Genomic DNA, 14,180 nt, shown 5'->3' on the forward strand with positions numbered 1-14,180 from the left:
TGATTATTTCTCATTTCTCATAAACAGAAATCTTTTTTTCCGACACAAATTTTCACACATACTTGTTAATTTTATTTAACATTTCACCAAAAGTTTATATTGTATATTTATGTATTGTAAACTTTTATTTGCCGTTTTTAATGTTTGCATTGACGCTATCGAGGGGTTAGGTGGAAGAGGGTACGTATTAGTCTCAACCTCGCCCGAATAAAGACGTATTATTATTATTATTATTATTTATTGGATATTTTACGTGATTCCGGTTGGCAATAATTTCAATGCATCCTTAAAACTTAGTTGTAATTAATTCAGGATTTTAATAACGGAGTGATAAAACTGGGAAGCCATATTTTCTTTAAAAGGTGAAGGATGGTATCTTGAAAATGAATTCATACATATTTCCGGCTTGAAGGAGTTGTATTCCGTCTTTATAAGAAAAATCCAATTAGCATGTCTTTTTGCTTCCCCATTCCCACGTACATGTTGTCAAGTGGGTAGACGATCCGTATTTTTTCAATGTTTCCATACCTCGCTCTCGGCTACTTGTTTAACGAAACTAATTGAGAGTTTTAAATTTGTCATCGAGATGTATTTTTAGCTTCTGTATCCGAAAGCTGACAATGTTACGCGTCAACCTTTTCTCTAATACTGTATTGAAGTGTCGCTAATTCTAACCAATATAATATAATAATTGTAGTCATCCTCTCTCTCTTGAAGCTCATGGTCTTTAGAATGAAGAGGGAGGAGCGTGTTGTGGTCCCGTAAAGAGGAGGTCTCTTAGTTCCCTCTTCAAGCCGTCTGTAATGGAATTATGAAGCGTTCAAGGCGATTAACCTTATCTCACCCGCGCACATAAATATCTTTTCCGCCTTTTCCTTTTGGAATTCTTCTCGCTAATATCTCACGCTAATCATTACCTCGAATAACCCTGTCATTTGGTCGAGAAAGGCTATTATTTAAGGGGATGTGTTATTTTTTTGTGTCCAATGGAGGAACTTGTCGATGAAGGAGTTGCTCATTGGTGTTTTTATTGTGCCGAATATATTTTCTCCCGTTATTAATTAAGAGGTTATCGACCATTAGCATAACAGATAGAGAAGCATATAAAATATCCAAAAGTATACAATTTTCAAACCAGCAGTCCCGGCTGCATCATCTGTAAGACAGGTACTCGTTAAAATTTATTTAAGGCGTTGCTTTAAAACTTGCTTCAAGTTAAGTATCGGTGAAGGCATGGAAGGCTTGTATAATTCACAGTAAAAAGCGTGGTAAGGCTGTTACAGTATGATGAACAAGCATAACGAATTAAATATTGCGATCAGAATGTTTTTACTAATCTATTTAAAAGCCAGCAATCCAGAGAGTCTGTGCCGGCACAATATTTAGTCTTTATATTTTATATTTATTATATTTATATTTATTATATATTTAGTCTTTTTAGTCAATATATTTCTCCCCACGGAAAACATCGGTAAACCGAAACGTGCCGATTTTATTTCTATCCATATGAAAAGAAACGATCAAAGAGTATTCTAGTCCTAAGTGCTTCTGCTCCATTACAATTAGTGTTTATTTTGTTGGATCGAGTGTTATTTTAAAATTACCTTTGGTCCTGTGTCAATTATGGCCTTAATTTATCCAAGGTAAGCGCTGATAAAAAGCCTCGGAATTTGAGTCTAACAAGGGTAGTTTCGAACAATTTCAGGGAATGAAGTTTTCAGTTAATAGGCAATTTTCATTTAAAATAAATTATTGTTACTAATGTTTATCCATAATATATCGTTTCAATGACGAAAGAGAAATATTACTTTTCAAGCACCTTTAATAGAAGCTTTTGTTACTTTTCAATGAGTTCATGTGCCATAACCATATTAAAGAATTAAATTAGAATAATGGTGGATATCAAAATATCTTCGTTGGTATAGTCTTGAGCAAGTTTCACAATTTATTATACTATGTGTTTGCACTATATTTTTTGAAGTCCGTTTCTTCAGCTTTCTTTTTACGTATTGCACAGATTTTTATCCGTCAATCTATTTTGTAATAAAAAATTCTTCAGTGTTTACCCTGTTTATGAGACTGCATTATAGAAGCTGCCCTAAGTGATGAGGCGTTTCGACTCTCGCCTACGCTGCCAATAATTTTGCAATGTATTCCGCCTGGGACTTCGGGCGGAACATTTGCATTCACAATTCGATCGAAACAACACGTACTATAATAAAGTGGCAAGGAGCCAAGGTCCCATTCTATCCCCGCTGTCGAACATTCGATTCCAGTGGCGTCATTTGACTCCGCGCACGTGAGAACGATCGCGCTGACCGCTCGTAGGGAGGATTCTTCGGCGCGGGTGAGATATGTTGATGGATCGACCACGATTGCGGCTGTCCTTCGCTTCCTCCCGCCGAAGAGCCCCAGAGGAATCGTCTACATCGGAGTCGGTGGTCACGGCTCTCCAGAGAAGGTGACCTCAGAGGTCTAGCTAAAAACAACCGTGACGTCCCTTCCACTCTTCCCCCGTCTCCCTTAGTTCATCCAGCGCTTTTTGTTTTTTTTTTCTTCCACTATATCTTTTTTTAACGGGTCCCTTTCTTCTCTCCATGCCGACAGGAACCCAAGTATGAGACGGTGACGAGGGAAACTGTGGAGACTTTCGGCGCCGGCAAGACCCAGAGGCGCGTGACAACCTTGGAGAAGAGGGATCTGCTTGACGAACCGCCGGACGATCTGCGGGCGGTCCTGCGAGAAACAAAGTTGAACGGTGAGTGGAGGTGGATGGAGATTTCATATACAATGATATCCGCCACTGCGGATTTCCTTCTAGCATCCCTCATGGTGTGAAGCAGGCGAGGGTGGAAGAGGCTGAAGAGCTCTCAGCAGGGATGCTTACCCTCCACCAGCAGCGGATCCAGGATAGGGACAAATAGGGTGGGGGGCTCTCCTCTCTTGTACATATTTGACAACTGAACAAAATTACCATTTTATATAGTTTTCATTGGATACCCAAGTGGGAGGGCTTCTCTCTGGATCCCCCACTGTTCTTCACCCCAAGTGATCAAAACGATTCCCTATCAAATTATGATACAATTAATATCGTTTGATATTCTTGCCGAGTATTGCCAAATTTTTCCCCAACTTCAAATTTTTCCCTTAAGTTTTCCTATGCATCCTCCCTTTGGGCGGCCCTGGTTCTCAGAGTATGAGAGACAGCGATTTTCTGTCTCTGTGCATGCATCCGTGTTAGAAAACAAATGTACGAATCCTATGATCCCTCTCCTCCGACCTTTCTTTAATGGGGAATACCGCTAATTGACTGACTCCAAAGATAAGATTGCGTGAATATTTCGGATCAAAATTATTTCCATTAAATTTACAACTCACGAAGGACAAGTATCAGATTGAATAGGATTGAATTTTAAATTGTTCTTATTTATAAAAATTTACTTTTAATTCTATCGAGAAGTGGTTGGTTTGGATGAATATTATTTTAAACGCATCTATCCGAGTCAAAATAACGTCTTCATCGTCAAATCTCGTATTTAAAATTATTCTTTGCTGTTGGTTTACTTTGCAGTTTCTGGTACAAGTAAATAGTAAATATGGTGGATTACAAAATTTCTCTTTTGGTATAGTTTTGAGCCAGTGTCACAATTTATTATCCTCGTTGCTTGCAGTATATTTTTCGAAGTCCGTTTTTTCATCTTTCCTTTAATACATTATTTTTTCTGTTCTCTTTAAAAAAATGTCTTCGTATTTTTTAACTCCCCAAATTTCAAAGTTTTGATGATATGTGAGTGAGTCAATTGATAAATCCATTCGTGTGATTGTTATCCCCTGCGCTGCTGTTTTCTTTAGTTTTAACGTGAAATGTTTCCCATCGTTTTAATTTGAAGGTGGATCGAGAGTGGAAATATTTATGTAAATTAATTTTTAACCAATACTGCAAAATACGGAGAAAATGACGTCTTTGCATCCACAATTCGCGCGTCTTGCTGTGGAATAAGCGCACAAATAATGCCCTTACTAAACCGTCGCAAACGCTGGAGCGCATTTTTCAAAAAGTGTAAAAGCACGTTCTCCATGTGGACGACAATGCCCACCCGCGGCTGCAGCACCTTCTGGCTCGCTCCGTTTTAGAGCGGCGAGCCTTCTCATTTAGCATATTTAAACCATACATAACGACTTGCCAGTCCGTAAAAATGACTTTTTTTCATTGTGCGTAAAATGCCAGTGATAAAGTTATAACAGTTTGCTGATTTCGTATTTATGGCCCTACTCCGACTTAATTTTTTTATTCTTTCACACTTTGACAGTTTCATAACAAAATGCCCTGCCAATAGTTTTTTTTCAATATCTTGGTTTCACTTTTGATGCTTGCTTACCGATATATTTTCTTTTTAAAATAATTTTCACTCGTGCAAGAGTTAGATGTGTTGTATATTTTATTAGGAGATAGGTACTCTCATTTCTTGCTCCCTCAACTGCAAGTGGTGTGATGTCGCAACCTTTTTTTCTTTTCAGACAATAATAATCATTTATAATATTTAGAGCTTTATTTCCTCTATTTTGGTCATATATGAATCCATCATATTTAGGTGTTTTTCTGATAATCTGTTGGGGAATTTTCTTTCAAAATTGTTGTAGCCTTATAGTTTATAAATTATCGTGGTATTCGGAAACTAAGCTAATCTTTTTGGGGGCCAAAAATAATGTTTTTGGGCGTGGTAAGATTGCGAGAGACGCTTTCTCCGCGAAGGACACCTACAATCGATTTCATTGATTGCCTGCGTCCGCATCTAGTGTCGCTGATAAGGCGGAAGATCGACAGATGGCATACTGGCGAAACACTAGGACATTTACGATGACGATTGTTAAGGCGGAGTCCATGGTTGCTTGTCGTAATGTCGGAGATACCTCTCAGGTTCTCTATACGAGTGCGCACTTCTAATCCATGTACCGACAGTCCTGAAGGCATTCTGCGGCATCTGAATGAAAGGTGTGATCCACAAAAATGAATTGGTCTTTTGTAATGTTCGGACATCAAATCTGATGAGAAAGTGATTCCTGGTTGATACGAGTATACTCAGTTTCCCAAATCATGGCTGCCGAACCCAGGGCTGTCATGGCTAAGTAGGAAAAAACCTCATGAAAGCTCATCGGTGAGGAAAAGTGCTGAGTATTCAATATGCGCAAGTTAGGTATCCTAAATCTGTGCCTCCCATGAACACGAAAGAGTTTGTCCGAAGTAAATTTGATTGGAAAATGAAGTTGAGCCGCCATGATTTGGGAAAAAGGTAAAGTCGGCATAAAAAGTATGGGTATTCACGTGATCATTCACAGGATCATGCGAGCAAAATAGAACATGTTCTAATTTTCACTGAATGATCATGCGCATGACGGTTCATTCGCGAATGTTTCCGCTATACACGACGATGTTTTCATTCGCATGATCATTCACCGTGTATAGCGGCCTACAGGCCTGAAGACTGTATATAGGTACCATCGACTCTTGTGAAATGAAGTAAAAAATTATACCATTATTTGATGAGGGCAATTTAAAATGACTAATAATTTATGTATTTCACGTTTTAAATCGCTTAATGCCGGCGTAGACATCGTTTGTAGAAAGTTAGGAATATTTTTTAACTTATGTACCTTTGTTTAAAAAGAAATTACTCTAATCTCTCCAGTCATAAACTGAACAGGAATGCCAATCTTTATTTTTAAAAAGACCATGTAAAATGCCTAGTAATTATGTGAAAAACTGGAATATTTATCAGTCTTTCTATCGTGACTTGCTTAATAAGAAAGAATAACATATTTAACCATTGAGCCTCAAAATTTTAAATTAAAAATGCAATTTCTTGAGAGAATACGTCGTGACCAAATTTACTCGTGTTCTTTTATCTCTACAAGAGCATGCTAATATTTGTGTGGAAAAAATATCATACCCCAGAAAATTAGACTCGGCACGAAGTTCATGACCTCTCGTGCGCGAAATTATCTCGTCAGCTAAATGTGCGAAAAGATGTTGTCTAGGAATCGCGTGAACCGTAGGAATTAATTCGGAATTCCCGGAGTCTCCGGGCGTGTCCGGGAGAGTTCGCAACCTAACGCTGAAATCATCGCATCGATCGCCATAGCGTCGCGATGTTTTCTTCGCAGTTCAGTGGTCTAAGCGTGTGCGGAGGCACTCCTCTGAGTAGAAATTATACGTATCGTTCGTATCACCGCTAAGTACAAGATCAGTGTGCCGATATAACGTGTTTCTTCGCAAATGGAGTCAATACGTTGTTTCTTAACTCCTTTAGAAGCCGTGAACCCATAAAAGTTTATTTTAGAGATAAGCGAAGGATATATATATTGCAAGGCAGAGCTCTATCCCATTCCATTTGTACCCAGGACCGCTGTCGAGAGAGGTTGAACAGTTTGAGTCACCCCCGCGATCAGCGAATTCTGTCAGCATGTCTTTCATGGACTACTTTTCAGGTACGTGCATCCATGGTGATCCGTGGACACTCATCTTAATGTTTATTTGCACTGTCATAAAATACTTAATTATGTTATGGGACATCATTTCCAGTAAGCCGGGGCCATACCTCAGGATCGTCTTCCATTTGAAACATTTTCGTCTCTAAAGAAACTTTATACGTATTTCGTATCTTTACTATGTGCTCTGCGTGATCCTGTAAATGGCAATCGAGTGAATTTCTGCAGGTACATGCGCCGAGTGAAAAAATGGTGTTATTGTGTAAGTTGCGGCGCTAAAATGTTTATGCGCTTTGGAGAATGCCTACTTTGTCCTCATTGGCATTTGTTTTATTTCCGTGAACGTAAATTTGAGCAATTCATACTTGAGGAAGATAGGCGCAATCATTTCACGAGATGCGAGTTTGAAATTTGAGTCACTGTGAAAGAAGACGTATAATATTTTTCAGCCCACTTCTTTTCATTTTGTTCTCTTGTTCGCAAAAGTACGCGAGTGTCGATAAATTAGATGCGGACGGATAAATATTTTCCTGTGGACCATCGGCATTAGATAAATAACTCAAAAATGATTAAACCAGGAAGTTTGACGTTGATACATCGATTGAGCTTAATTTACTTCGTATGATAATTTTCATGCATGAAGTCATCGCAATATTTAGTATATAATAGGGTAAATCATGCGTGCACTGTGCTTCTAAAAGTTGCTCCAATATAATTATTTTTTGTTTTCCATAGACATCATCATAGACAATCATAGGTAGACAATCATAGACATAGACATAGGTAGACAGTATGGACGAGTTATTTCACCGTTATTTGTGCCTCGAGTTGAAGATGCGGTGAAGCAACAGGTGTGGACCGTCTCTAACTTCACATGGAAAAAATTCATTGCACCTAATCCCACTAATTCATAGCCATCTAATGAATAATTTCAATTTGATGAATGGGCGGTTCAACATTGCCTTTTATGACATTGCCTTTGATTAATTTTTATGACATAAATTTATATTTCTCCTATATTCGGCAGAAAAAAATTAATTGCGTAGGTACCTTAGGTTATCATGCTACTTGGCATATCATTTATTTTTTAAAAGTAATTTTCTCATATCAATTCTGTCATACAAGCGTACAATTATAGTGAACTAGCGAACTAAGGATCGGTACTCTGATCGGGGTTTTGCAGTTCTCCCTGTGACTTGATTGGTATGATAGCATATAAGATCTACGAAATATAATCGGTTAAGATTATTTAAATGCTATTAAAATTTAATTACAATGTATATTGCTGTACTAAATTATGGTTTTTACGCACAGAATCCTGCACAAACTTTACAATCAGTTATAGTGAATTTTTTACAGATGGGAAAGTTATTCCTCTTGAAGGCGAGGCTCTATTAAACATATCATTAGCGACATTGAATATGAATTCTCTTTTTGAATTCCGAGTTGCTGCTCTATGTTGAATGAAATTAAAAATAAATTTGAAGTTTATTATAACATAAATATGAATAGGCTTGGGGTTCATTTATTAAATTCCATATCCCGTGCGTGTTGATTTAGGATGGAAAGGAAAAGTAATTAACCGCAAGAACAATTATAAGTTTGTAGAGAGGAGGATTTGAATACAATTTACATTAAAGCACGTGTTATCTTTACATTTCGGTGAATGTGACACAGACGCAAATAATTAGGGGGGAAGTTTGTAAAGTATATCACTTTGTTAAAAAAATAGATAATATTGTTGAAAAAGCGTTTCAATGTCTGTTTGGGCGTTGATAAATATTTAGAAGGCTTTCGAAGAAGAGGAAATACGCTCACTGGGAATTGGTCATTCCTATCACCAAATACGCAAATCCATCTCGTAAGTACGTTGTGGTCGTTTCAAATGCGTTTCATCGGGCTTATGCTAACCATTGACTCAGTTACATAAAAAAATATAGACTTCATAAGCGTCAATTGTTAATTGGGAATATATGACTCCTATGGCCAATCGTCAATTTATTCGACAACTGCGTCGTTGCAACAATAGATCTTTGACATTTAAATTATTGACCCACTGAAAAATAAATAGCGTAAACTCGATTGTTTCTGGCTTTACCTTGTGAAAATCCAATCTGAACAATAAAAAGTTATGGTAACTTTTCAAACACACCATTTTTTACCTGTTAATATAACGATTTCTGTACCTGATGATGTCGCCTCTGCGACGAAACCGGTCGCATTGAATAAATCGTGTGAAAAGGTACTATAGCTTTTTATTGTTAATAAATAGCGTATTGAACTCATGCTATTGTGAGGCATAGAACGGTAGACGGTTTAATAGACATATAGGATTCATGAGGCGTGGCAAACACAATGAAAGATATGGTTAATATTTAATAAAGGGTTCATTTATCAGGCATAAAATAATTCTCATGGGAGGGAATACACAATTCATTTAGACCGCTGTGAAGTAAACGAACACGATTATGAAATAAAATTAAGATGTAGCTTATTGAAAAAATGTTGAAATAATTGCAATGAACACACTATCAAAAAGATTTAAATTCGTAATAAACAGCCAAATTTTGTGCGTGTCACATGAAATTTTTGAGGATCACGAAGCCAGCGAGTCGCAAATGAGTAAGTGTGTGAAGAGAATGTTGACAGGTTAAATGAATTATATTTAAGGACGTATTTTTTCTCTCGCTATAATTTAAAATGGGATCTTAATTACTAATCTTTTTCGTTGTTATACTATTGTATTTTTAAAGTTCATGTTTCAACGTAAGTAATATTTAGTAAATTTATTGAACAAAGAAGGGGATGAAAGTATCTCGGATACATTAGGAATAGACGTTTTATCTAATTAACGCCTTAATTTTTATCAATGAGTATCAACTAATTAGGTTGGAGATTTGTAAAATCTTGCTTTCACCGGTAGAATACCTAATGTTTAGAGGCTGGACACATACTTAAGGAGAATCGTTCAGGTTACCATTGGTCATCTCTAAAGATTACGTGACGCTTTTGAAAGGAAATTCTATTTTGACTCAATTAAGGGTAATTTGTTCCTCATAATTAACGCCTTAATTTTTTACTTGCTAATTTCTTGCTGATCTTTGTATGAGTGTAAACTGTGGAAGCTCTCATGGAAATCAGAACGCGAGTGATGAAAGAAAGGTGGTATGTCAGACTCGTGAAAAAATCTTGAGATTTTATCAATGAGTTTATTGGAATGCCGATCGTTCCCAGAGGGCAAAAGTACATTCCATTAGAAACTATATTTTACGCAAATGCCTATTTTTTGTGTTTTAGAAGAGTTGAATCTTATCTAGTTGTTTGACACGTGATAGCGGCTTCTGGAGGCAAAAACACGCACAAATCATCTGGTTTCACCTGTTTGGTCGGCGCTTAGGTTGATTGCTGGCTCACATTGGTACTGAAAGCAACGCGAATGTTTGATTCTTTCTATGTTCATATCATTCGAAGGCTATTATCGATTGTCACTTTATGTTCGGACTCATACGTAAGGATATTGCTCGCATTTTTACATGGTTCAAGTAATCTCACTTAAATGACTTGTTACAATCTTACCATCGAAATTATTGCTATCGTGGCCTGCGTATGCAGATTTCACTAACTAAATTTTACATTTAGGAAAAAATTATTCTTGAGCAGTATTTATGCGCCCCTTTTGAACAATTTGAAGATACCTTTAACTGAAGCGTAGTGACAACCGCATCTACCATCTTGCCATTTTTAGTATTCACGTTATATACACCCTGGCATGGCCGACGAACGTTGCAATTCTGTTCTATATCGGTGAGGTAGCAATCGCTGTGATACAATTCTGTCATTTGAATGGAAATTCTTTGGATAAACTCTGGGTCGTGTCTAAGATATTTTCGGATATTCTTAGGTTGAGTGAAGATTATCAATAAATATCAATGATATTATTATATGATTCGTAGGATAAAAGAATCGTTTTACGCATCCTGGCAGGGCCGGATCTAAGGGGGGGGGAGTGGCAAGGGCCACCCACCATGCATGAGCCTTCCACTAATATAGGTACCTAGAGGTAAATCTCACAAAATCGGAAAAACAGAAATAAAGTATCATGTATGAGAGGATTCGAGTCAGTAGCGGATACAGAAAAAACTCAAGGGGGGGGGGGGCGCAAAAGTTATCTTAAGCTACCGTTACTTTTGTAGCAATGACAAAAAATTTAGTCACATGCAAAATTTGAGAATGTTTTATTTAAACAAGGACCATGATTTAAACTTATAATACGCATATAAAAGACAATGCCATTTTATGATATAAAAATGTTACCATTGTGGTTCTGCAATCTTAGGCAAAGCGGGCGGCTCTGCAGGGGGGGCGCATGCCCCCATTTGTATCCGCCACTGATTCGAAGTGAAGCTGGATAGGAATTTTAAGGAAAATGCCTGGATTTTAATGCATATGTGTATGTATTGTTAATGCTGAAACTTGTGTAACTTTCATTTCCTGTAATTACGTTACAAATTGCAAAACGTTGAAACAGTGGACCTCCCACCAAAATGGGCCCCGAGTCACACACATCCTCGATTCGGTCCTGCATCCAGGTTGGAGTAAACGACACGGTTGGATGTCGGAATGTCACGCGAATAGTGTCACTGAACTTTCGAATCTGCTTCGCAAAAGCGGCGACCCTGGGATTAATAAAACCTTTTTTCCACTTGGGGAAGTGAGCTGTAGAACTTGCGAAGTACGCCATCCGTTTTATCTTGATGAGATAAGGTGGACAAGCATTGTGTGACCGAGAATTTTATGACTCAATAAACTTATGCTATTTCCATGTTAATTTGGTCATGCAGTCGCCGTCCAAGTTGAGGGATCCTAATGCGCTATACCATTATCAGGCCTCATTTGCGACGAACAGGGTGATTGTGCCTGTAATAATATAACCTGAAGATCGTACACGCAAGAATATTAAATTCTGACAATCTATCTGGATGTAAACTATTTTTACGGCTTACTGGAAGCTTTTCAGTGTGAGGAGATACCACGATGTGTCACGTAGGTTTGTTGAAAATTCATCTTATCCTAATAGATATCAGAACGTCACTATCACATATGAAACACAATTTTTTTACTAAGTAGGTGTTTCTGACCTTTTCTTTGGCACAAAATATGTCATCGTCAGAGTTAAGGCCTCCTCAGTTTTTAATGATGTTACCGATCACTTAATTTCCTCATTTTTTCCCCATTCACTTTAGTTGGCAATATCACCATCTATATTTCTTGTATCTATGTTTATCTATCTTGTATCTATGTTTCTTATTTCTATGTTTGTTGTAGCATGCCAAGTCTTAACAAATGTCTAATGCCGATGTGAATGCGACTCTAGGCCAATTTTTTTTATCCCTTTTTTTATTTACATTTGTACTCCTCATGCTTTTAACGTGTGTGCGGGAATGAAGTTTAAAATTTACTCTAGTATTTTCTGCTAGTAATAGAGAACTCCTCGGGAACTATTATTTAATTCACTGTTATGTGAGAGGAACTGCAAGCCATAGTATTTTAAAGGCTATGGTTTAAGTCATTTTCAGGAGAGCAAGAAAAGAGAATATGTGTGTTGACAGACCGCAGAGAAATTGCACTAAAACGAGTTGTAAACGCATTCTAAATGTTTAGAGATGCTCAAAAAAATAAATAAACGAATTAAAGCATTTAATATTTGTAAATTTTATCTACAATTTCATTAATTGACCGGCCTACAGCGCTCCTTGGATACATCTTAAGGGTATCGAGGAACCCATAATGATTTTTGAATCGGCGTTCTTTCCGATAGAACCCGTTATACTTACTGTCGCAATGAATTTTCGAATTGAGTGTCGTCATGTGAGTGATACCCGATTCCCACCCTCCGGAAGTCCATGTCGACAGAAGCAGCTCGTGCGAGAAGAATCACATCTTGAAAAAAAACAGATGGTTGGATTGTGTCCCAGAATGAGTCGTTGGTATCATGAACGCTGTAGTCTGCACATTTGAGAGTATGCATTTTTAATAAATTTGTGCTATCACTTTAAGGTGATTATACGTGGAAAATTTCAATGGGATGAATCATTTATCATTAAAATCATTAATCATCGGGATAAACTCATCATCAATAGCCTTAAAACATTAATTTTTGACTATTTACGTTGACTTATGGTACAAATTATGCTGTTATGTACGCTTCATTGACTGTCCTATCCATCATCTCCTATTTCCCAAGCATCTCTGAATAAAACAGATGTTAGATGTAGATTTCCCAAGCATCTCTGAATAAACAGATGTTTGACAAGGGTAAGAACAGTTGTTGATCCTTTTCTGCCTCTAAATGATACTTAATAATTCTCTCTGTACGCTCTCACGTGACAATTTCGTGTTTAAATAGTCTCATGCATGACTTTCCGCTCGAGAATTTCTGCGATAAATCGTCACCGATTGGGGAAATACTCCGCGTGGAATTCAGCATTTAGGGTTTTAACGCCAAATTATGATACTGGTGTCGAGGGCCGAACTAGGAGTTTTGTCAGGGGGCAAAGATCAGTTAACCGCCCCAACCCCAAATCCCCCTCGCTCCCTCCATCCCCCTCCACCAAACTATAATGCATCCGTAAGGTTTTTTTTGCAGGCGGTAGTTGGAATTACACACCGACTGTCCGATTTTCAGAGGTTTTATTAACATTATTATTTAATAATTTAAAAATTAATTATTATTGCGAAATAATTTAAATTAAAAGTTTAATGAGCATTTTTATTTAAATTTTAAAATTTTGCCGCCCCCTTAAATCTGCCGCCCGGGGCACTTGCGATCCCCCCCCCTGGTTCCGGGACTGTTGGTGGCAGCGGTACACTACGGCTACTTGGCGCCTACAGGGCTAACTAGATGCTACCCGCCCAGTAAGACTGTAAAGTTCAAGGTTAAATAAGTTTCAAGGTTCAATTTTCGTGTATTTTCCAAGGTCACGGCGCCCGGGGCGGCCCCCACTCCTGGGTACGCAACTGCTTTGGGGTGTTGTTGTAGAGTTCGCGATTGATTTTGATACTGAATATTGCCAAACGCACATTTCTTAGTTGTTGGGAGTTTCTTTGTTTTCGTATCGGAATTAATGTGGAGAAATTCAAGCACACCTCCCCATAACGGAAATCTTCATTCCTTTTGAGCCGAAATAATACGAAGTGGTGAATTAAACAGTGAAATATCCGCTGATTCTCAAAATATTGTCTGGCTTCCCCGTTGCGCTCCTAATTTTGGAAGAGACGACGAAGAAAGGTGGCAATTTTTGATCGTATTTCTGAAGAGCCTCAAGAAGTGAACCTTATTTACTCGCGTTAAGTCAGGATAAGTAAAATAGCGCTGAATGTTGGTTCACTAAAGCCTAAGAGAAACTTCATTTGATCATGAATTTGGAGCTTTCATGGCCTCTTAAGTTTTTATATTGGTGAGTGAGACTAAAAATTTCTCTCCTGGGAGTTGTTTTGATCTGAAATTATGCCTAAAATATTCTTTGAATGCCATCACATCCTGTCCGCCAAACTTTGGTGGCAAATGTTTTTGGCAGTTATTGCTATCAGTGGAAGCTTGCGGCTAAATCTTTCTAATGAAAATTCAGGAAAAAACAAATTCTATTGGTAGCTATCAGAGGAAAAACGTGCAATGAAGTAATCACAGGCAAGGA

At 37.7% G+C, this 14,180-nt stretch overlaps 1 protein-coding gene across 2 annotated transcripts in view; it reads left to right on the top strand.

Moving 5' to 3' along the window:
* Positions 1-14,180, top strand: part of LOC124164140 — a 143,583-nt gene that overhangs the window by 121,104 nt on the left and 8,299 nt on the right. For both annotated transcript variants that reach the window (XM_046541342.1, XM_046541335.1), the window contains one exon: positions 2,608-2,758. In XM_046541342.1, the coding sequence (XP_046397298.1) occupies positions 2,608-2,758 (151 nt within the window). The remainder of the gene's footprint in view (positions 1-2,607; positions 2,759-14,180) is intronic.

The sequence above is a fragment of the Ischnura elegans genome, chromosome 1, assembly GCF_921293095.1.
Source record: "Ischnura elegans chromosome 1, ioIscEleg1.1, whole genome shotgun sequence".
NCBI classification, from domain to species: Eukaryota; Metazoa; Arthropoda; class Insecta; order Odonata; family Coenagrionidae; genus Ischnura; species Ischnura elegans.